The following is a 24,761-nucleotide window of genomic DNA, read 5'->3' as shown; positions in this document are numbered from 1 at the left end:
AAGGAAACTTGCCCAAGGTTTCATGTGAACTGAGCGCAATTTTGTTTAACAATACTACATATTCAACATTAAAAGTCAACACAAATTTCATGTTTGTTATTAGGGAGACATTGGCAGACGTACCTTTTAAGCCTATTTGTTTTTTTCATTTAGTTTTTAGGTAACTGAAATGTTTTTGACAAATAATGACCCCCACCCCTTTTCACCAATAAAAACTCACATTTTACATAGCACATGGTCAAGATGTCCCAAAGTCCTTCACAGGATTTACAGTGATGTGCACTAACTGTGCGTTTTGTGGACCGATGCGGCAGCTAAATTGCATGCGGCAAAACAGTAAACGATGGATCCATTTTTTCAGCTTCGTACAAAACTTCACTTTGTTCGGGAGGAACAAAGTGCGCACTGTCTCCGTGTGTCTGTGTGACACAAAGCATTGATTCAACAACAACCCAGCTGTGATCTTTGCTCCATTTATTAGGACGCATTTTCAAGCTTTCACCAAAGGCTGGGGGGGGGGGGGGGGGGGGTGGGGGGAAAGGGGGTTTGGGAAGAAAAGTCGAGAGCCTGAGAAACAAATACTTCAGCCTTTCACGCAGCACGGCAATTTTTTTTTAAGGTAAAACAAAATGCACAGAAAAAGATACATATTAGGAAGCGAGAAGTTAAGAGAAATGTTTGATTTCCTACGGCTAGAGATTGGGTTCCGCTCGTTCCTCTTTGACTGTGCTTTCATTCATCTCTCCCCTCTCCACCTCGCCTCCCCCCCACCCAAACCGCAATAGCAAACACTTCTGAGATGTGCACCCGAAGTGAAAGGCGTTACGTAAATTGGATTTCATACACTTTTCCCATCTCTCTAGTCCACCGTCCAGGCTTTAAGGTTGTGTGTAGTGTTCAAGATCCTCGCCCTCACTTTTAAAGCCCTTCACGGTCTTGCTCCTCCCTATCTCCACGACCAACTAAAACATTACTAACCTCTCAGCGCCCTGGCCTGCTTGCTCCATGTCCCTCGCTCTCCCTGCTCCATCATTGGCGGTCAGTCAGGCCTTCAGCATAACCAAGGGGAACTCTACATCGCTTTCAAAATATATCTTACTGTAAATTTTATTCCAAACAAACAAAAAAAAGTGTTGTGCGCGGGTACACAGAGGAAATGAATATGAATAATGTACATGAGACCCATTTGGATTTTTTGTTAAAAAATAGCTATTGTGCATTTTCTGATGTTTTTAATAGTAATGATACATTTTTCCATATAAATGTATAGCCAAAAATACTATTACGTTTTAACATCACATTCCTGGACACAAAGACTTCCAGCCAAAAAGCTTTTTTTTCAAAAAAAGCACATAAAGAGTTTCTTTCATGTTTTCTTTCAAAGCTGATTAGAAATCCTCAATGCCACAAAAATGCAGACACAATTTATTTATCCAGAATGTTCCACTGTCTTTTTACCCTCTGAGAAATCCCAGGGTGAATCGAAAGAGCTCATTCTCTTCATTTACAGCTCTAACCATACAAAGGAGGGGTTGCAATTATTAAGGCAATAGTCTTAACAATATTGCCACCAACAATACTTGCGTACAGGATTTGTACATTCGAAGAGCACTTTCACTCATGGAGAAAGTTTGGGGGGGGGGTTGGGGGGAAAGAGAAATGACATATGAAAAAAAAAAGTGCTTTGTTCCACATCGATGCAACTATGACCGTAGCTACACATAGGGGCTGTAGTTAAAATCTGAGCTCGACACAGCTTCCAAGGTGCACGCTTGCAATTGTGGCAATGAAATGTGAAGACAACTTATCCGTTCAGAGGCTGCAATCCCCACCTGCAGTGAAACACAGCACAGCAACACTGAGCAATGGGAAATCACGGCGCTCGGCTTCACGATCATCTGTAATAATAATCGTCTGTGCGCGTGTAACATCACAAACGTCTCAAAGTGCTTGCAGGCGAATCCTGCATTTATAAAGGGTAAGTGGAGTGACTGTGTACCTTACGGCCCATTACGTGTGTGCGCTGGAGTTTCTCCTCACTCCGATCCGCTACCCCGGGGAAAGGGCACTATATAAATGCAAGTTGTGGTTCTTCACGAGTACTTCATGGTTCTTCTGTTCCCACATTCCCGCTTGCTCCCCCACTCCTCCCCATGCCCTTCAATACTCCCTCCTCTTCAAGCAACTAATTCCCTTAAAAAAGGATTGACAGACTCTGCCACAACAATGGTTTCCAGCAGAAAATTCCACAACGTTTGTGTAAAAAATATTTCCCCCCTCAGCTCCCCTTTAATTCCTTTTGGCTCAATAAAACCCTGGTACTAACTGGCTGACAGACAGAAATGATCCATTGCTATTTACTCTATCGTAACCCTTCATAGTCCTGAAGAGCTTTTGGGTTTGTGCTGGCTCTATCCCTCCACACCGTCGACAGAACCCACCTCTGGTCATTCACAGCAGCTACAGCTTTATTTGATTTATTTGATTTGATTCTTTTATCTGGAAGAAGACAGATAACAAAACATTTGTCAAAGCATTGACCATTCAGCACGATACAAACAACTCTTTGCATTATACTGTACAGCGGCTTTCGCGTCAGGAGGACGTCTCAAGGTGCTTCTCACAGCTGCCTGAGAGGCTCCGCTTGGGGGGAGGGAGAGAAAGGGGAGGGGGTTGGAAGAGGAACCAAAAGGAGGGCAAAGGTGGACAACAGCACTGCAGAAGAAATTTATCTTAAGGTGGGGTTTGAATGTGGGACGGGATGGCAAGGGGCAACACATGTGACCCGAAATTGAGTTTAGCCTCAACAACAAGATTACATTTGTATCATGCCTTTCCCGTCGGGAGGACCACGGTCTTCAAATTTAACTTAAATTTCATTTAAGTTTAAGAATTTGGAAATTTCCAATGTTCTTAAGAAAAAGTGGAAAAACACCCCCTACAAAATTCAGACTTGAAATTGAAGAACGTTCCAAAATTTTACAGAATCATAAATCTCACCAGTCTTAATGCTAAGTCCGTGAACCATTTGAAGCTTCAAAGTTCCAAGAAGATAATCACCAGCTTGTCCACTGCTACCTAGGAATGATAATCATCCTAAACTGGAAGACGTCAAGTGACCCACTAAAAGGGAGTCTTCCCCACACAGGAACAGTGGGCAGAGGAATTGAAATAATCTTCAGCATTCAGCCACCCAAGAGAATCACTGCTCCAGCGATGGGTTTATCACTGTCTATCGATCTTCGTTAAAACTGACATTTAATGCTACTTGGATCGTGCAGCAACATTGGAGTAAACTGGCCAACATCAAGACTGAAACATATTTTCTGCAAGTTACATAATTCATAAAGACTTTGGCTAGACCACTCAAAGTAAAAGTCAAATCTTCAGGCTAGAAAAACCTTTGTCTCACCTTTGTAAGAAAAGTCAGGGCAGCAGATGGTATGAGACTCACTGTGAAAGATGTAGGAACATACATCAACTGGTTTATGTGGCAATGTGGTTATAAAGGGGGGTAGAAATACAGAAAATGGGGGAGTGTTGGTTATTATCAACACACCAGACTGAACCTTGGGGTCATTCCCCATGGTGATTAATGAGAACGTATGTACAGTAGTTTGACTTTGTTAAGAGACAGAACAAAAAATGTAATGCTTACACAGATGCACAATGACCACAGGCACCACAACCTTAACAACAAATCGACCAAGACGCGAGATTTCTTTGAATACATTCAATCCATTAATAAACAGAGACCCAACAAAGAATCAGATGTTGCTTTCTCCACTTGGATTTCTAACAGATGAATGCATTCATCTTGTCCTTTGCAAACGATAGATCTAGTTCCAAGTATTTGCTACAGCCCAACATTTTTCAGTCTATATTATCCAAAAGCACAACCTTGGGCAAAAGACAACCCTAACGGCCCTTTCTCCACCAAAAGCAGAATATGATATTGAACACAACATGCCGCAAATGCACAGATTGGTTCAAGTGTTGCTCTCTATAGTTTCTCAGAACTTTTATTGTATGGAATGAATGACTGACCTGGAACCAAGGTTCAGGCAGAATCTCTATTTGCTTTTAAGAAGGAATTAAATATGTGAAAAGTATAAAAAGGTGTGTGTGTGTGTGTGGTGGGGGGGCTGTGGGGGGGGGGAGGCATTGAAAAGGCAACTGAACGGAGAGCTTTTTCAAAGAGCCAGGACAGGCACATTTAGCCAATTGGCCTTGCTGTGTGCTCTATATTTCTACTGTTTTAAAGCAAAAGCTTTACCAGTTGACCCGTGTCAATATTATGGATTTTTTTTTTTGGGGGGGGGGAGGGGGAATAACAATGTCTTGAAACATTAAGCTAATTTGGGAGTCCTCCAACGACCAATTTAAACCGTTGATCGTTAATGCCAGGACACCAGCCAGCAGTATTCTTTAAACATCAACAAGAGTACAGCAATTTTGATTTAATCTCACCCCATTAACGGAGCAAAGTAGTGTTTCTGCTCCAGTCCAGAAACCGCCTTATCCGCATCTGTAACAAAATCCAGCTGCTCTGCGAAAAGCTGCTCCCATTGGCAAGCTTCTTCTCCAACAACCCCCCCTCCCCCATTGCTAACTGCTCTTAAAATAGGTTGAGCATCAATAAATAAAGTCCAGGTATCTTCGTTGGACCTGCACTGCTCAGCTTGGCCCTGTGGGGTCCACAACACAGACCCAGCAATAGCGCCGCCTGGTGGCGCACTGCAGGAACGGCCTTCAGGGCACCATCGTCGTTGCCGTTAAGACTCTGAGATGGCAACACAATCATTCGCCAAACTGGAGAGCGAGGGAGAGAAAACCACCCAATCTAACACATTCTGCGTGCAGGCTGGTGTCGTAAGGGTGTCATAGGGCTACAGACGCGATGGTCCGAATGGATCATAATTACTTCCCCCCCACCCCCCCCCCCCCCCCCCAACAGTGTCCTCCGGTAACCCTTGGCTCTTTAATCCAACGTTTGGAGTTTATTTCGAATGCTTGAAAACTGTTTCGCGTTTTCAGGTCATAAATTGTGTAATACGTTTTTTAAAAAAATACTGAAAAGCAATAAATCATCTTGCCCCCTACCGGTGCAAGCTCAAATTGTTAATTTCAAGCCCAGCCCTCTCAATTAGAACCAGCCACTACTTTGTGTGAAACACTGATTACCCTCCATAAAAACACAGAAGCACAGCAAACACTGCACCAATGTCGTGCTTCAATAAACATCTGTAATGTTTAAAAGCACTCATGTGAGCGCAGTTCTACTCAACAGCAAACAGATGCGCAATAATGTGGGAGACACAGGGGGTAGACAAACACGAAGCTGTGAATATGCCTCGAAGCAATTGGGTATGTTTCTCGAAACCTGAATTCTAATTCTCGCTTGCCCACGAGTCACGCACTTTTCAGAGCGGTTAAAATATCGTGGGAAGATGAGGCAGAAGGTCTCTCATCAAATCATTCAAAATCACTTACGGACAGCTCAGGCCAAGTTACAAACTCTGCAGCAGAGAAATTTACACAGTAGCACAGGAGGAAGCCATTTTTGTCCATCAATTCGTGGAGTTCCTCCTGCAGTGCAGTTACATACATACTCTAATCCCAATGTAATCATGCTCCTTTTCTGCAGCCATGCATCAGGCACAATCTGTTTCTAACCCTCTCTCGCTCCCCTCTCGGCTTTGTTGCAAACATGACTCCATCCGAGTCTTCTCTCGTAAGGCGATAAGCAGAATGCCCAAGAGCGAATTACGGTACAAAGTAGTGGGCGTCAGGAGGTTCTGAGCACATGTATGAAGTGCCCAGACTTGGCTCTTTTTCGTGGCGTCCTCAAAAATATTTGCCGTCATGCAGAATGCTGGGTTTGTATCTATCTATTCCCTTATTTCGGTGAAATCACAAGCTTTGCATTTGTCAAAATGCTTTACTACCTCCTAATAAAATTCGCTAACAATTTTTAGTGCTTCACAGCTTTTTTTTAAAATATAAAAAAAATTCTGAACTCAGATCACCTTACTTGGCGCTGTAGGTTCTTGTTTGGCCAATTGTAGTACATGAACCCACGCAGCCAACAAGATATTACCACTGAAATCTCAATTGATGTCACTGTAGCCTCCTACTGTACCTGTGGCTGATCTTTAAGAAATTCAGGTAGCTCATATTCACCTTTGATTACCTGGGAAAAGAAATGATTTTTAGACGACTTTCATTCAAAAGGTCAGGAAATCCTTCTGTAATGAGATAGAAAAGCTTTGAATAGTGGGTAAAGGTTCCCATTCTGTGCTCATTGCCTTATTCATCCCTAATCAAATCCATCTGCGGCTCTACACTGATCACTTAATTGGCCCAGTTCCTTTTTGAATGATATCAATCACTCACACTCGCTATCAGTCACACAGCTTCGCGCCGTTGGCGAATTTTTATAAGCTTCTTCGAAATATGTTCCTCCAAATTGTTTATAAACAGCACAGACAGTAAAAGGCCCAGATAAAGTCATGAGTTTGGGCCACCACAGAGCTTTTACCAGGAACTTTAGCTTTCGGCTGCCAAGTATTGAATCCAGTTAGCTCATTTGCCATAAATTCCGTTAGCCTTGATCTCCTTTATAAACTCGATTTAGGGAATGTTTTCAAATGCCTTTTCAATCCTCCAGATAAATTCTAACCACAGGATAGTCCTTTTGAAATACAGGAGATTCTTCTGCATTCTCTTCTGTATACAGTCACCTTTCACCTTTAGTAAACTAAACACAGAGCTGCGATGTGCCCAATGCTCCCACCCATTTGGTTTGTGGACAATTTCTAATTTGAGCATTATAGTTAAACAAGTTTTATAGATATTGAAAGTGGCAGCAATTTCTCAATTTCTATACTACATCAGGAAAACAGTGTGAATGAACAACTCTCCAGCGTATTAAATGTTTTTTTTTTAAAATGCTCCCCGAAATATAATAATCCTTGCATTTGATATAGCGCTTTATCACGTCTTCGAGACATCTCAAAGCGCTTCACAGGATATGCATTGCCAGACTCCGCCAGTGCCTCACCCCTCAGGCTGCCGCAATCCTCACCTACGCATTCGTCACATCAAGGCTCGATTATGGAAACTCCCTCCTCATCGGCCTTCTTTCCTTCACAAGCTGCAGATCATCCAAAACTCTGCAGCTCGTGCACTCTCGTGCACCAGGCTCCGTGACCCCATCACTCCCACTCTCTTTCAGCCTCTCTGCCCTCACACTCTGGAACTCCATCCCAGTCCTTTCGCCTCGCTTCCTCTCTTGCCTCCTTCAACGGTCTCAAGACCCTCCTCTTCGATCGTGTCTTCAGTCGCACTCTCATCTTGCTGCCTTCCCTCACCCCTGAACCCCACCCCTCCTCCATGCTCGGGTCCTAACCCGATTGTCCAGCGCCTTGGGATGTCCTCCCGACGTGAAAGGCGCTCTATAAAGAGTCCTGTAGCTCAGTGGTTAGAGCACTCGCTTTGCAAGCGAGAGACCTGAGTTCAATTCCAGGCAGAGGGCGAAACCTTGGGCAAGTTTCCTTACTCCACACAGAGCCTAATAATAATCCCTCCAAAAAAAAACAATAATAAATTGGTCATTTTCAATCCATGACTGTTTGTGGGACATTGCTGTGCGCAATTGGCTGCCGCGTTCGCCCACAAATATACAGTCAATTCACTTTACAGTATATTCTGTGAAGTGCTTTGGGACGTCTAGAAGACATGAAAAGCACTATATCAAATGCAAGGATTATTATTATTATTATAAATGTAATTGTGTTGTTGTTGTATGCTGTAATGTGAATTGACTATATTTTGTGGGTGCAACATGGCAGCTAATGGCATGGCACAGCAGTGTCCCACAAACAGTCATGGATGGAGTGACCACATTATTATTGTTTGAAGGACGTCCTCCTGACGTGAAAGGCGCTATACAAATGTAATCTTGTTGTTGAAGGGATTATTATGCCAGAAAAATGATCCACCAATCGACTAACAACCGGGTTCCTACTTACGCAAGGTAAACAGAGGCACATGGAGTAAAGAAACTTGCCCAACATTTCACCCTGTCCGGAATCGAACCCAGGTCCTCCCACTTGTGAGCTGAGTGCTCTAACCACTACGCTATAGGACCACCCAATCAAACATCCACTATTCACATTTTTCACAATCTGTTTCCTCCCATCAAACCCACGGTGACCAAAATCACACTAATGAGGGCACCTCATTAATTAATAGGCCAGGCCGACTGTGCTGAATCACGAGCCTCCACAGTATTTTGTTAAGAGAGTGACATTCATCAAATAAATCCTTGAATGAAATTTTTCAAATTAAAAAAGGCTGACAATTAAGAGCATTTGCAGGAAAAATTATATAATTATATAATAAATTAATATTATATCGGGCATCTTTATTTGTGGGTTATAGAGTGATTTGGATGGAGAGGTTTCTCTTTTTAAATAAAACAATGGATTGTTGCACCTGATGTTTATTTAAGCATATTTGCGCAATACAAGACACAAACGGTTTACAATGAGTACCCATACAAGTCAGCAAAACCGATCACGTGTTCTATCTTTCTGAAATGTTACTAGCAATCTTTTCTCTCGCCTTTCTACTGATACCGTTGCTTTGGACTGTTTTACAGATTAAACAAATAGGTAAATAAAAGCACATTTAAAAGACACTAAACAAAAAAAATCCATATTTTTGTTTTCGGTGTCTCAAAGGCAAATAAGTCAAAACTAGTTATCACCATTTGTAGGTGCCTGTGCCAACGCTAGATATCAATTAGTCCTCTAGGACACCACACGTACCTTCCACTGGGATCTCTACCTTTCGGTCTAGGAATGTCATTGTTAGTAATTCCTTATATTATGATTCTCCTTTTCCAGAAAAAAAATATTGTTATCCAATGGAACAATACAAAGTGATCAGATTAATATTGCACATTGCCATCATTAACTCTCTTCTGATAAATGCAACTATTCCATTCCTGTTGTCATAGAAAGCCTAATAAAAATTTGATCACTGGATTCAACATAAGTGGAAGTATTTATAGGGGAAGTAAGAAGAAATAAACTTTTTACAGTTTTATTTTACAGTACCTCACCGTGTCTAAAGAAAGATCTCAAAGAGCTTTAGGGTAATGACTGTCAAGTATAATAGCAAAGCTATGAAAATAACCAGTGTTCAGGTAAACACTTTTGTGATAAACTGAAATGAAAGCCCAAGTTCAAAGAGGCATTTAGAGCTCTGGTACAAGTCATCTCAAGTATCATAATATCCATTGTGCAAGTTTCTTCTTTTTTTAATACTTTTTTTTTACAAACTCCACTTCAATGAAAATTAAAATTGTACCAGTCCTTAAATTTATATTAAAGCACGAAGATTATAAGGTGCAACTTATACATCTGATTGTTTTGAGACAGTGAAAATTCTGATTTACTTACCCACCAAATAACTGAGAAATCCACCCAAAATAACTGACGGATATATTCAATAGCAGCTAGGTACACACACACACATAAAATATTCACTGAATTATCAGAGTTTAACTTAACTTCAATGTTCCATTAATCAATTGAAAAAATGATTTTTTTAAAAAACACTAATGCTGTTTGTACAAACTATTCGGAATATAGGACGTCTCCTGAATTACTTTTGATTTGACTCTGAAATCAACTTTTTAAAATCAAGCTGATCATTAAAATGTTGCTGTAAAAAGGCAGGGAAATTTCCACTTTACACAAGGTTTTTTGGCTGCAGAAACGCCTATTAAAAATGAACTAACAGTTCTTTGGCTTTATTCTAAATTAAGTGGAAAAAAAAATACCCTCGCGGCTAACCCCGTAAGTCAACTTTCTCCTATTAACTGAAATATTTATGCAAACACAACATGTTACTGTAAAAGTTGGTTGCTATTGAATTAAAAGAACCATTGCCTGAATGAACCTGCCCGTCTGTAGCAGGCCAGGCAATGGCCGAACACTTCTCTGGGAAAGATTCTCAAGCCCAGGTATTTGAGACGGACATACCAGATAGTTAAACGCTTGCACCTACCCTTTTAGTGTTCTCAATAACTGCTGGATCTGGCTTTCCATAATTTGGAGGGTTGGCATATGGATCATATCCAAGCTTTGATAACATAGGTGCAATCACCGGCATTTCACGAACCACATCTTGTGGCATTTTCCCCACCCATTTTGATAACGCTTCAACATTGACTGGCTTGATGACTTGGTCGGTGGACCTTTCAACCCTGCGGAGATTGAAAACAAACAAAAAAATACAAAGTGGAGCTTAGAGACTTGCCAGAGAAGTTGATAAGATCAGGTCAAAGGAACAGGTTACCAGGAAGGGTGGTTGAGCCAAGACACTGCAGGTGTTAAATTAATCCTTGATCACATTGTTGAGACATCTCAAAGCACTTCACAGGATACAATGTGTTATCTCTTGTAAACTAGATTTTACAATATATGTCAAAGACTATACAAGTGGCTTCAAATTGCAGGGCGCATCAAAATAAAACAGATACTGATAAGATAATGCTGAGAATGTTTTGCTACAGAAATCCGCAAGCTGCTTGCTATTAACTAAAAACATATTGAAACAAACAGAAAGCACGTTACTGTGGGGGAGCTGGAATTGTCAACGAAAATCTCACAAGGACATGCAACTCCTTGATTCAACGCTCAATATGGTTTTGAAATATTGCCAGATAAGCGAACAGCAAGGAAGGAGTTGGGAGAGGCGGTTGAGAAGAACAACGACTCAAAGAGTGAGAATAAAGTTGTGTTAGTGCAATAATAGAGGATCTTATACGATCTCCAACTTTCAGAGGGGGCGTTGAGAGTTGACAGAACCATATGCTCCGAGTTCTGTCTAGTAAGCTTCTAACATTTGATATCAATTACAACAGCACGGCCACATTTGAAGAGTAGCGTGATTTATACTTCACCAGGATAGATGTAGGAAGAAATCTTTTTATCTGAGTGAGCCGGGTAGTTTGCAGTCTTAATTTTGCATACGCAGTTTGAGAAAACCATTCTTGACACTGGGTAGTGCCAAGCAGTAAGTGTGACAGGCTTTGTGATTTGTTACTGCCAGTGCTGTTTATCACAGTAAAATAAATTCAGATTACACACTTGATTATGGGGTTTATCCATGAATGGATTTTGTCCAAATCAGGAACAAATTTCTAGACAAGCGTGGTTTTCTTCGCCTCAATGAATGTAAGCATTGTGCTGGAAAGAAAAATATTCCTTTCAGATCTCTTCCAAAAATACTTTCATTTTCTGTTCACCAGCCAAAAGGGATACGGTTGTCTTTGGACTCTGCAAATGTTACTTGTGAGTTACTCTGATGGGAAACATGTAACCATGGACAGGGCAAGCGAACTCTCTACCAATGGTCTCTGTCCAAAATCAAAACTCCTCAATGTGGGAAACTGTAGTCAATTTATTGACAATACTTGATTAATTATTTAAACAGTTAGCAGGTTGCCCAGAAAATTAAACTATAAATCACTGGCATCTTAGAGAGACCAGTCATTTGACAGTTGCCAATAGCTATCTAGAAATTGTCAGATAATTTCAACTACAAACACTGTAAGGAAAGATCAAATGTTATACATCTCATTTGGATCGCTGACCATGTTTTTTTCAGCTGGAGTACTTATTTCTGCATGAATTCTATTTATATTTGCTATAACCGCAAGCAATGATTACATAGTTCCATTTCTAAGGCCCACTGTGTGAATGTTAATAGAAACGCCCATCACGTTGAACAGATGTACAGGGGCTGGTCCCAATTAATGCAATAACCTTTTTATTAAATAAAAATCAGCTTTACAAAGCTGGAAGTGTTTTAGTTGTTACTTCAATTGCAAAGAATCCTTAATTCCTCCACTCAAAGGAGAGACATTTCTATTTACTTTGGTAGGTTTCCTTAAAACATTGGCATTTACAAGACTGTTTAGGTGTAGAACAGTCAATTGTTCTAGCGCAGTCTTGCTATGAACTAAGATTGCTGCTCGAGCCAAATTAGTTGGCTGCTGAAGACCATTAAATTAGTTGGCTGCAGAAGACCATTAAATTAGTTGGCTGCAGAAGACATCAAAAGCTAAGAGAATTCGGAAGCACAATCTGACAGATTGCTAAAATGCATTAAAAAAANTTTACAGGGTAATTTGCGCTCTGCAATGGTTTAAGCCAAATATATGAACGCAGCAGGGTGTGCTGTGCACTGAATACTTTTCTGGTACAAAATATTTTTCTTTTGGCTCCAGGTATAGTTTTAAAAAAAAGTTTTTGTCGTTCATTATTGGCAGTCGAAGGGCAGTGCAACATCTCAGCCTGCGAGGCTGAGGAAGAAGCAATTCAGGGTTTGGGAGAGAAGTGGGGTAAGGGACACATAATAAGGGCAATAATTATCTACCGACCTGATTAACAAAAAAATGGCAGTCGGGTCAACATTTCAAGCAGGAAGGCCAAATCATCTTCATCAATTGCAGCATTGCCTTGTGCTTCCGTAAACAAGAACGTTTCTGTGCTTGGCTCTTTTACAAAAAATACAAAGCCACTTTGAGAAGACTACGTTAAAGGTTTCTATCGCTGCGCTCCAAAAGGTTTATGAGAACTTGAGCGGAGAACACTGACTCATTTCCTGACCTAAGTGAACTGCAAAATATTCCTGCAGAATTCTTTGGTTCCAAATATGTCGATACTCAGACATACCACCAGGTTTTTACATTCCCATTGAAGGACAGGATTCCCCCTTGAGATGCATTGAAAGCTACATTTGTTTAAACGCAGAACAATCCTGCTCTTAATTCAAGGTCACTATTATCCCCTCTCTCTAGTGTCATCTTCACCTACAAAAATACAGTCACTACACTTTCAGTGAATCCTGTGAAGAGCTTTGAGACATCCCACTGATGTGAAAAACGCAATATAAAATACAAAGAATATTATCAATGTCTTCCCATAATTAAAATGCTGCGAATATCTAAAAGTGGATTGGGTTGAATACTTTCTTTGGCTACTGAATCAAAAATTGGACATCTACAAGCCCTGAGTTCCTTAAGACCAAATTTTCAAGTGTCATGAAATAGTAAATCTCAAAGAGCCTTTTTTTAAATAAAACAATGGAGCGCAAAGGAATCTTGCTTACTTTACCCTTCAACCAAAAGCACAATTTTAAAAAACTATATTTCTGAACATACTTTTGGAAGGGAGCCATGAAAAACAGTACTTTGCGGTACTGTAGGAAAGGTAACTATGGTTAGCCTCTTAACAAGAAAGCCATTTAATATATGCAAACTTTTGCAGTTTTAACAGAAAACACAATGTGCGTCCAGCAATTAAGGTTTTGAAACAGCTATTTTGGTGGGAGAACCGGAGCAATTGACCGTGATTACATGAAACAAAAAGCACATCACTGAGGTGAGCACAGCATTGCTGTCCAGAGATAACTGCACTGTTCATGACCACGACTTCTGAATGCAGTGTTCATGCAGACTGAGAATAAGCATTTTGGGAAGATGGAAACACTTGCTGAAATGACTGCACTGATGTCACCTTGCAATCCAGTCTTCTGTTTTTCACCAATTGTAAAACCTGCCACAATCCACCTTTGCAAACTGCTCGTTTTTTCCAATATAGAAACAAACGCAAATTAAGCTTGCACTTACTTGGAAAGGGATACACCTCCCGCTTTCCCAATCATCTCTTCGTGATGCAACACTGCCCGATTCCAGGGTACACTCAGGAATTTTAAAACATTCCTCAACCAGGTTTCGGGGTGAAGGACCAGCTGTTCATAATGCACCGGTAAGCACTTACTGAGCCCAGCTTCCAGACACTGGTTATACATGGTCTCAATAGCACGGTTCCATTTCGTCAGGCAGTCTCTATAACTGTTCAGATCAAATCCTGCTATGGTGACTTTGCGGGTGATCATGGAGTGCACAGAAGCACGCCCGTCCCGAATCATGAGGATGAATTTGGCATTCGGAAAGATTTTGCTCAAGTAAGTCAATGACTTGAGTGCAAACGGGTCTTTATTGCACAGGTACGTGGCAGGTTCCCCGTGCTTCACTATGATTTCTAACAAAAAGGCTTGCATCGCCGAGTCCAGCACCTCGTCTGTGACACCAGCTTCGTCCAGTCGTTGCTTCTCTCTGCCTGATCGGCTCCACATTTGCTTCATCGCAAGGATTCGCGGAATCACCCTGGTCTCTTCCCCACAGCGCACATCGGGATGAGCGTCCAGCATGGCTCTCATGAGCGTGGTGCCGCTGCGGGGCACCCCTCCAATAAATATTAAAGGCGTGTCCTTGTTGTAAACAATTCTATTTGAACTATTGCTGAATCCAGTTCTTGACGTGTGACTTAATGACCTGCCCTTTGCTTGTGCGTTCAGTTGCTGGTGTTCTATTCTATGGTGGCATTCCATGGCGTGGCGGCCGAGATAAAACACCGTAATTGAGCTGATCACCAAACATGCTACCAGTAAGTTCTGCTTTACTTTCCCAAACATCTTGAAAGAACGATCGCCGCCGAAATGATGGATATTTATCCAGATTTTCAAGGTAGCCGCTTACAGTGTCAGTTTCGAATCAATTCCAAGGCACTCAGAAACAGAGAACAAACATCTGTAATTAAAGAAAAGAAATTGAGATGAAAACACTGCATTATTTATCTTGCCCAAAATAGTAATAAGTGATCAAAACAATTTGTAACAGGAAATATTTCATTATTAAGTAAAAGGACAAACATTAAACCACAAATCTAATTTCTTTCTTCAAAGCAATGCATATGGACTGGGAATATATTTTAGAAAGTTCAATAAAACTATGGGAAAAGTGGTTTTCAAAATCTGCACGTTTTCTTCCACCTGTATCTTATTATATACAATTATTTTGTGAAAGAAAGGTCAAGACTCCGGGCTAAAGAGACTATGTTCAATGTCTGCAATATTGAATGCATCTTGGAAATGTGAGGAGATTGTTATGACTAACAAAAACAACATGAAAACAAACATTGCTAAAAGATTCATAGGACAAGTCACAATGCGCAAAGTCACAAATGAATGACGGCTGTTTTACAAGTGGTTGGTTGCATGTGCGTGGATGCAACATCCTGTAGCTCAGTGGTTAGAGTACTCGTCACTCACAAGTGAGACCCGGGTTCGATTCCGGGCAGGGCGAAATGTTGGGCAAGTTTCCTTAGTCCGCCGCCTCTGTTTACCTAGCAGCAAGTAGAACCCAATTATTAGTTGATTGGCGGATCGCTTTTCCGGGGGTGATAATTCCTTCCAAAATCCTAATAAATCAGTCCCTTCAATCCATGACTGATTGTGGGACGCTGCTGTGCGCAATTGGCTGTCACGTTTTGCACACAAAATATACAGTCAAATCACTTCACAGTACATTCTGTGAAGCGCTTTGAGACGTCGCGAAGACGTGATAAGGCTCTATATCAAATGCAATGATTATTATTATTATCTTGAGGTGAATGAAATGTTCACACCTTTATGGAATAATAAGCTGCTTCCCATGGTGAGTTCCCAGTGATTGCACAATCATGTGTAAATAAATCGCCCTCTGTGGCAACAAGCACTAACCGGAGCAACTTGTGCAAAAGTAGACCACCGAAATTTCTCCAGCATCGATGACACATACAAAAGCTAAATAACCCACAGTGAAACCAGCAAACAACATTGTGCCGGCTCTCAGCATCCCGTCAGTTGCCATGGCAACCTGGCACAATTCCATCCTCTTTCTCTCATTGTTCACGAGTGAAATGAAAAAAAAAAACCCCATACCTGGACTGAAGAGGTACGTGCTCTGTATGGTGGCATAAATAAATCCCTCTCTCTATTTCCAATGCCTACAATTTGGAAGTGGCAGAATATTTGATTCGGTCCGGGCTACAGCGTCTCAGAGCGCTTAACAGTGGCGGAGCCTGGAACCGTAGCACAGCACAAGTGACCACCACCTTCAAGAGAGGACAAGAAGTACTGTTGGCAAATGAAGAGATTAAAGTGCTGAATTATGCCATTACCCGAAGTTCCGACTCCGTTGCACTATATCTAGAGTTTTACAGTTCATTAAACATATGCAGGACGTAATGGTTTTTAACAATGGTTATAATTTAATAGTTCCCTTCAAAAGCTAATACGGCTGAATGTATTTCAAAGCACTTGGCCTTGAGTTGGCAGTCAAGCTATGCATTTATGGAAGTAATTGACAAATAAAAATGAGACACCAGTGGGAATATGGCATGTACTTTTCTTTTAAAAGAAACATTGCCCAAAACGGTTTGAAATACTTCCAAAGCTGTTCTTTTCAGTGTAATATCTAGATGAGTGTCCACAAGACCATTTCCCTTTAAGACTGTAGTTCCTAGCTTAGAGTTCCACTTTCGACAATGTCGTACCGTGGTTTGGTAAAACAGGCTTAAAAGTAGCAAGTACCCCAAAATACACTTGGGCAATACTGTCGGCTGGCCTTTGAGTGACAGGACACAGATCCAAATCTCACATCGCTGGGTGTTGGGGTGGGGGGGGGTGGGGTGGGGAGAAGAATCACAGGAATTCATAATTAGAAATTCCTTCCCCGTCTCCCAGTATCAGTTCAGAATTCCAACAGTGAAGGCTGGGGAGCAGATGCCAATGCAAGCAGACGTCACAAGCAAGACCAAAGAAAAATAAGTGGAACTGCAGAAAATAGTTCATACAGCATGCAATTTAGCACAGCCACTAAGAAAGTATGCTCTGGGTCAATCTTTTTATTAATATTGTGCAATGCGATTTCTTGATTAACTGAGATAATTAATCATCACAACCAACATCTATGATCGGCGTGTTATAACTTAAAATGTTCTTATTGGACACAACCCATGTTTAACAGTACAGAAAAACAACCCATAATTGCACTGGGACTTAATTGCAGCTCAAACTGGCCTAGTACCAAAAACATCAGCGCTCAATACACTTTATTGAAATCCTAGTGACAATACGGAAGAAAATGGTTTATCTCGAAGATAAGGAAATCAGGGTAAGCGAGAAGAGGTATATGGACATTTGAAATGCTGTCAGGATTTACTGGGCTAGATTAAAACAGCATATTTTCATGATTTTAATAGGGCCGTAAACAATACTTCAGCTAATGACCAAAGAAACACATTCTATATCAATTGGCACATACCATTTAGCCCTTTAATAGTTTCTTTCCTTTTGGCCCCAAGGTTCAGAGGCCAGACTTGTGAAATAAGTATTTGCTTTCTTTTCCACAATTCTCCGTCTCCAAATGGCGTGGATTAGAGTTACAGTGGAACTAAATGCTGAGGTACAATGAGAACAGAAATAATAATAACTCCTGCATTTGATATCTCACCTTATCACAACTAGAAGACGTTTCAAATCACTTCACAGAACATATTGTAAAGTCACTGTACATTTTGTGGGTAAAGAAAATAAGCGGAAGTAATTTTAAAACCACATCAATACTCATTTTTCTATGTGGCTGTTGTAAACCGTGACTCAGGGCTATGTTCACCTTTGTCCCAGTTCACATACATTTAAGTCATGCAATTTTCTGGTTAAACGTATTGTCCTATAGAATAAACACTTACAATATCTTTTGTTTTTAAACATTACAGGTTTATTTACCAACAAACAAATGCCAAAAAGGTATTTGTTTAGAATTAGAGCTCCTTATTACAAAAAAATGGTCAAATCAGGTAATGTACACTGTATTCACTAGGTGCTACGTCTAGAACAAGCCAATTTAATTAAATGTAGGTCAAACTATTAAAATAAATAGTCTTAACACTAAATAAAATCCTCTACACACAAAAATAAATACTGGGCACCTGTACGTAAACCAGTATACCAATCAAACATTCATCAAAGATATGAGTCCTGTAGCTCAGTGGTTAGAGCACTCACTTTACAAGCGAGAGACCTGGGTTCGATTCCCGGCAGGGTGAAACCTTGGGCAAGTTTCCTTACTCCACACGCCTGATAATAATCCCTCAAAAATAAAATAATAAATTGATCATTTCAATCCACGACTGTTTGTGGGTCACTGCTGTGCGCAATTGGCTGCCGCATTTCGTCCACAAATATAGTCAATTCACTTTACAGTCTATTCTGTGAAGCACTTTGAGATATCTAGAAGACATGAAAAGCGCTATATCAAATGCAAGGATTATTATTATTATATATGAATAACTGTTTTTCTGAGAAGTGTTCTGCATTGATCAGGATTTCAAGATCCTAGAGATAAAACTAGCAGGTCAACAGATCAGTTTAATTATTAAACACTCGCTCAAGTCCAGTCTACACACCAATACTTTTAACACGTTGCCACCAAGTGAAATGGGGCAAACAGAATGATCATATTCAGAGATCTGAGCATAAAAAAATAACCACAGAATATTGTCTGCTTAGACAAAGAATTCACACAATGGAAGTAAATGAACAAAGTTTGATTCATACATTTACAAGACTGGAACCTAACCAAAGGCTTCATCACATGACTCAATATTCAAGAGTAAAGTTCAAGAAGCTCACATTTTACATGAACCCTGAGGTTAGATTACAGGCTAGAACTAGCAATTTTTACTTTTTCCAAAACTTTACATTTAATGTCATTCTGTTGACATTGTCCCCTTATTGAGAATGAGCAAGTACCACGATCACCTGCCCTTGAACCAGTGACAAGACGGGGTTGCCAACTGGGTTTGTGTCCCTGCAGGCAACATCTGCCATGTAAAGAACAAAGAAATCAAGCACAGATACACGTGTGTGTCGTAAATAAAACAATCTCAATGGGATATCTACTAAAGGTATTGAATATATGGGAGTGCCTCTTAGCTGGTAACTTTAAGGGGTTCAGATAACATTAGTTGAGACTCTTGAAGAAAAACTCCTGTGTATCTATAAATAGATCACATTACTGTGTTTCCTGATTAAGTTTCACTCGCTCTCCATCAACGTGAAATGTTACCCCACAATGAGAGATCCTCCAGGTGAATTTCATCATATATAGAGGAAAGGCAAGTCGCTGAACACAACTGTGGCCATCAACAAAACAAGGAAAACCTGAGTAAGAAACTTACTCACATACCTTTGTTTAAACAAAGGGCCATTGTGTGGTGATTTTAAAGCACCAATTCAATCTCAAAGTTAAGATAAAACTGCTTTAGCTCACTTGAGCTAACGGGACTTCTCAGTGAGATTATTTTCTTGTAATCACTACCTCAAATCTATTATTTGGATTTAATTCACTATTGATAGCCAGGATTGTCTTTCACTTCAGGACAACAACTCAAAAGTACTTCACACAAATGACCAGGAGCCTGAGCTTTTGGCGAGGGTAAAGCCAATTTACTCGATAAGTCGTCACTATTTATCAGCACGTCAGGACATTTTTTTTAAGCACACACCACTAAATGGAACAATGTAATGAAAAAAAATGTTGAACCTATTGTGACAATTGTGTTAAAAGATGACTTGTATAGGACGTTAATGAAACAATCTTCCCACAGACTTACAGCTGTTCCCGCCAGCCAGCAGATTTTTTCTAAACAATCTAGACACTTTCGTCTTTCTACTCTCTGTAGTTAAATGTTCAAAGGTTTACAATTACCCCCACTTTGAATAATCTTCTTACTGGATTCTGCATTGCCGGCACGATCCTGCCAAAATTCTCTTTGAAATGGCAGATATTGCCACAAAACAAGATATTTTCCAAATAAGCAGCAAAACAAACCGTAATATAAACATGACATAGTCAGCAGAACACAAAATAAAATCCACCAAATACATTACGCAAGTATAAACAAAATAATATTTTTATTGGGGCAATTACCCTTGTACCAACAGCTCCAGATCTGACTTCAATGACAAAGTTCTTTTTTTACTCAGACTTTTTTTAAACTCATTCGAACAACAGCCTCTCAGCAAGCTCCTGGCTGTGGAAAGTTCCTCCTTTTAACCTTTCGTGTCTCAGAACAGTTGCCTTTGGAAATGTGGCATTCAGTTGTTCCCACACAAAAATCAAACACCGTCTCCTGGATGTTACTGATACACACAAGAAATAGTGTGTAATCATTCCCCAAAAGAAACCCACAATACATCTACTTCCTCTCCATTTGATACTTAAAGAGAGAAGATTGTTCTCAAAGGAAGCACAGATACAGGAAAAATACCTTCCCACAGAGATGTGAACCATTCACACTTGTCTTCCAATTACACAATTACAGAGGTTAACACATCTAATTACGGTTAAACAAAGCAGTATTTTCGAACACCTAAATCCACTGGTAAGTAAATCAATAAGTCTACCTGCTATTCAGAAGCAAGACAGGATTTCAACTTCACATTTGCACTCAGCTCTGTGAACTACTTCAGAAAGGATCCGAGAGTATCCTGACATTGCTGGCTTCTGGATTCTCTTTCTTTCTTCCTTCTTTAGTTTTTGCGTCTGCAAAAGGGAAACAGCTCCACCCACAAAATTGTTCACAAATAGCCCTTTCGACTTACTGCTTCATTCTTTCTCTGCGGTCGCCGGGGTCAGGCAAGCAACGTCGAAAGATCGCATTTAACAAAGCCATTTAGCCTATGATGTGGTAAGCTCCGGAGATAGGATAACAACGCACCTTGTGAGATGAACAGCGCCCGGCTCTGAAATCAAAGGTGTAAGACCCATAAAATTCACAGCACGTAAGGCGGCCGGTTCAGACAATTTCTCCTGAGCCAACTCTCTGTAAGAACTATCCATCAACTGACTTTCCCCTCTCCTGCCCTTTCCCCACACACTTAAGCGCGCCTGGTGAATTAGAAAGTGGGGGGGGGGGGGCAGATGTCGTCGGGAGATAAACTGGCCTTTTGATCAAAAGATCCCAGAATTTCTGCCTCGCGACAAAAACCGAGACACATTGCACAGCGTTGCCTTTTCAGATTCTGCCGACGCATAAAAGGACCCCAACCAAAGCGATAGGGCTTGGTAGGTGGGCAAGACCTTCCCCCCACAAAGAGACGGATGAAGTGCACTTTGTGTAACTGGATACGAGCGTCTGAAGTCAGACAGAAGGAAAAGTCGGACAGTCACGGACAAGAAAGAGATAGAGCAGCACTGTAGAGCCGATATAATGACCAGAGCAGGCGGGTTGGGGAGGGGGGGTTGAGGCAGATCATCACCCCCAAGTTGAGCTGGTGGCACAGAATGGGGGGGGGGGGGATATAGGGAGAAGGGGGAGAGAGAAGTGGGAAGGAAGATGAGAGAGATGAGAGAAAAAGGGGGAGAAGAGAGGGGGGGATAGAGAGAGGAGGGGGGGAGAGAGAGAAGAGAAAAGGGGGGGGGAACTAGAGACAAGAGGGAGAGAAAGAGAGGAGAAAAGGGGAATAGAGAGGAGAGAGAGAGAGATGAGTTGAGGTGGGGGGGGGGGGAATAGAGAGAAGAGAAAATTGAGAGAAGGGGGAGAGAGAGAGAGAGAGATGAGGGGGTAATGGAGAGAAAAGGTGAATAGAGAGAAAAAGAGAGAGGAGAGAATGGGGGGGGGAATGAGAAGGGGAGAGAGAGATGAGGGGGGAATAGAGAAGGGGAGAGAGAGATGAGGGGGAATAGAGAAGGGGAAGAGAGAGATGAGGGGGGAATGAGAAGGGGGAGAGAGAGATGAGGGGGAATAGAGAAGGGGGAGAGAGAGATGAGGGGGGAATAGAGAAGGGGGGAGAGAGAGATGAGGGGGGAATAGAGAAGGGGGAGAGAGAGATGAGGGGGGAATAGAGAAGGGGGGAGAGAGAGAGATGAGGGGGGAATAGAGAAGGGGGGAGAGAGAGATGAGGGGGGAATAGAGAAGGGGGGAGAGAGAGAGAGATGAGGGGGGAATAGAGAAGGGGGAGAGAGAGATGAGGGGGAATAGAGAAGGGGGAGAGAGAGATGATGAGGGGGGAGAGAGGAGAGAGGGGGAGAGAGAGAGATGAGAGAGGGGGAGAGAGAGAGATGAGGGGGAATAGAGAGAGAGGCGAGAGAGAGAGATGAGGGGGAATAGAGAAGGGGGGAGAGAGAGATGAGGGGGAATAGAGAAGGGGAGAGAGAGATGAGGGGGGAATAGAGAAGGGGGAGAGAGAGATGAGGGGGAATAGAGAGAGAGGGAAGAGAGAGATGAGGGGGGAAGAGAGAGGGGAGAGAGAGAGATGAGGGGGGGAATGAGAAGGGGGAGAGAGAGATGAGGGGGGAATAGAGAGAGAGGGGGAGAGAGAGAGATGAGGGGGGGAATGAGAAGGGGAGAGAGAGATGAGGGGGAATAGAGAAGGGGGAGAGAGAGAGATGAGGGGGAGAATAGAGAGGGGGAGAGAGAGATGAGGGGGAATGAGAAGGGGGGAGAGAGAGGGGGATAGAGAAGGGGGAGAGAGAGAGATGAGAGAGGGGGAGAGAGAGAGATGAGGGGGAATAGAGAGAGGGGGAGAAGAGAGAGAGATGAGGGGAGAAGGGAGGACTTGGAGAGAAGAGGGAGAGAAAAGAAAGGGGGGATAGGGGGGGAGATGAGTTGAGAATGGAGGGGGGGAGGGGGGGTATAGAGAGATGGGGGGGTGGGGAGAAGCCAGAGAGTGAAGAGAGAGGGGTGGGTGGGGGGTTGTGAGGGGGGGACAGTGTTATCACGGGGGGGGGGGGGGGGGGGATGGGCTCGCGCACCAACCGGTACCGTTCAAAAAATAAACGGTGGCCCCTCCCCCCCGGTACCCTCCCTCCCTCCCCCCTCTGTGTGTCTGTGCGGCCACTCACCGACCAACGGTTCCCTCCGCGGACATGTTGTCTCTCTGTCTCTCTCTCGCGCGCGCGCGCGCGGCCGTGAGGGGCCGCCGCTCGTCTCCGCGCCCTCCCCCTCCCCCGCCCCGCCCCGCGCCGTGCAACGCGCCCTCCCATTGGCCGAGCGCCGGCCACCACGTGTCGCGCCACCCCATTGGTTCCTCGCGGTCGCCCCGCCCCCTCCCCGGGAGGGGGGGCGAGTGAGAGTCAGAGGAGTTTAACCCCTTCAATGCCGACGACAACAACAACAACAACAACAACAAGAAGATGACATTTGTGGAGAGCGCCTTTCGAGGCTGGGGGAAGAGGGGGGTGGGGAAGGGGGGTGGGGGAAGGGGGGGTGGTGGGGGAAGGGGGGTGGGTGGGGGAAGGGGGAGGGGGTGGGGAAAGGGGGGACCCATGATGGCGCGGTCCAAGTGGAGGGTCTTCGAGGCGGGGCTTTGAAGGCGGCTGAGGAAGAGGGGGGGGGGTGGGGGGCGGCGAGGCGGAGTGACTGGGGGGGGTGGAATTCCAGAGGTTGGGGGGGTGGGGGGGTAGCAGAGTGGCTCTCCCGCCCAACGGTGGGGCGGGTGGGGCGGGGGACGTGGAGCAGCCCGGAGCCGGCTGAGCGGAGGGGTATCAAACCCACACCCACCCCACTTGACCCTAAACTGATCGCCCGGGCAGAGCTTCTTGTTCGTGCCTCTTGTGCAGTCAGGACCCCAACCGTCCCTCCAACTAAATTTGGAAAACAGCAGGAAGAGGCCGTTCATCCACACCCCCACTCCCCCCCCCACCCCCACCCGCCCCTCCGGGCCGTTCCACCAGTTTGTTCGATCTTTCGATTTCCGCCACAGCGCTTAACACCAGCGCTCTGGGACTCGAATGCAAGTAGTCGTTGTAATAACATCACTCCCCCAAGTATCTGTTGCTCTCGCTCCGCAGAGCTAACAGGAACTGTGTTTGGGTAGAATCCCCAACACCCAATGACTGACAGATCCCTTCAATTGACGGCGCCCTGGAACACTGCGTGTTGGGACTGGGCCACTGACACCTCCCGCGCCAGGACTGGAACTCACAATCTTGGATGACCCGCTGATATAGTGCTGGTCTGGGGGGGGGGGGGGAAGTGTTGCGTTGCCAGAGGTACCGTCCTTCAAGTGAGATGTTAAATCGAGGTCCCGCCTGTTCAGGACTTGGAATCACACAGCATACGTTAAGCTGCCACGCTGGGGCAGTGCTGTTGGGAGGTGCGTCCTTTGGAGATATTAAACCAAGTTCCCACCTGCCCGTTCAGGTGGACATTAAAGATTCCGGGGCGCTATTCGAAACGAGAAGGGGGTTTCTTTCTCCCGATGCTTCTTGAAGTTAGAAGCTTTATGTCACATTGCAAGAAATATTGTTACCGACGCTGCCTTAGAGAAAAAGGATTGTAAATGACCCAAATGAATAGCGGCTGCTATTACACCAATACTGTGCTGCTCAATGTAATCTATGATGTCTCATTCAGAGAAGGGCATTTTATGGTTCTGGTTGCTTCAGAAGTAACAAATACAAGTACGCTCCACTTGTACTTGTACTCCACTTTACGGATTTACAGGCCAAACGTCTGCACGTATGTTGTAAGGTCCTTCGGCCATAGAAAAGGCGAGTCTTTCGCATTAAAAACATACTGAGGGTTTTGGGCGAACAACACTGACAAAACAGGACTTACAATATAGCACTTGAACTATTTTCAGAACGTTTCAATACTATATGGATGAGGTCATTCTGCCAGCTCACGCAAAAAAATATTTTCTGGTTATAAAAACATTCGTGCCTTTACTAGTTGTGTAGTTTCGGACAGCTGCAGTGGTTGGTTTTAATTGTCTCACATTGCCAGATCAGATGAAGCTCTTTTGAAACTCAATGCTAGTTTCATAAGTTATATTCCTAACTCGCT

At 43.0% G+C, this 24,761-nt stretch overlaps 1 protein-coding gene and 1 non-coding gene across 9 annotated transcripts; one reads left to right on the top strand and one right to left on the bottom strand.

Annotated features, from left to right (window-relative positions):
* Positions 1 to 1,217: 1,217 nt before the first annotated feature.
* LOC103180643 (protein-tyrosine sulfotransferase 1) lies at positions 1,218 to 22,922 on the bottom strand. Of its 8 annotated transcripts, none has more exons than XM_042338531.1 (8): positions 22,817 to 22,922; positions 20,377 to 20,715; positions 15,847 to 16,019; positions 13,712 to 14,674; positions 10,081 to 10,279; positions 6,143 to 6,193; positions 2,442 to 2,499; positions 1,218 to 1,832 (listed from the first exon to the last, which is right to left on the bottom strand). In XM_042338531.1, the coding sequence occupies exons 4-7, from the start codon at positions 14,557 to 14,559 to the stop codon at positions 2,461 to 2,463; spliced, it is 1,137 nt and encodes a 378-aa protein (XP_042194465.1). In that variant the 5' UTR covers positions 14,560 to 14,674; positions 15,847 to 16,019; positions 20,377 to 20,715; positions 22,817 to 22,922; the 3' UTR covers positions 1,218 to 1,832; positions 2,442 to 2,460. The 8 variants fall into 8 exon arrangements, with proteins under 8 accessions (XP_042194465.1, XP_042194466.1, XP_042194468.1 ...); XM_042338532.1 differs by having other exon boundaries at positions 20,575 to 20,715; XM_042338534.1 differs by having other exon boundaries at positions 20,691 to 20,715.
* On the top strand, positions 17,943 to 18,014 carry trnav-uac. The gene has a single exon. It is a non-coding gene; the product is annotated as a tRNA-Val (tRNA).
* Positions 22,923 to 24,761: the final 1,839 nt, after the last annotated feature.

Source organism: Callorhinchus milii, unplaced genomic scaffold (genome assembly GCF_018977255.1).
Source record: "Callorhinchus milii isolate IMCB2004 unplaced genomic scaffold, IMCB_Cmil_1.0 Scaffold10, whole genome shotgun sequence".
Lineage (NCBI taxonomy): Eukaryota > Metazoa > Chordata > Chondrichthyes > Chimaeriformes > Callorhinchidae > Callorhinchus > Callorhinchus milii.
This window is presented reverse-complemented; position numbering and strand designations above follow the sequence as displayed.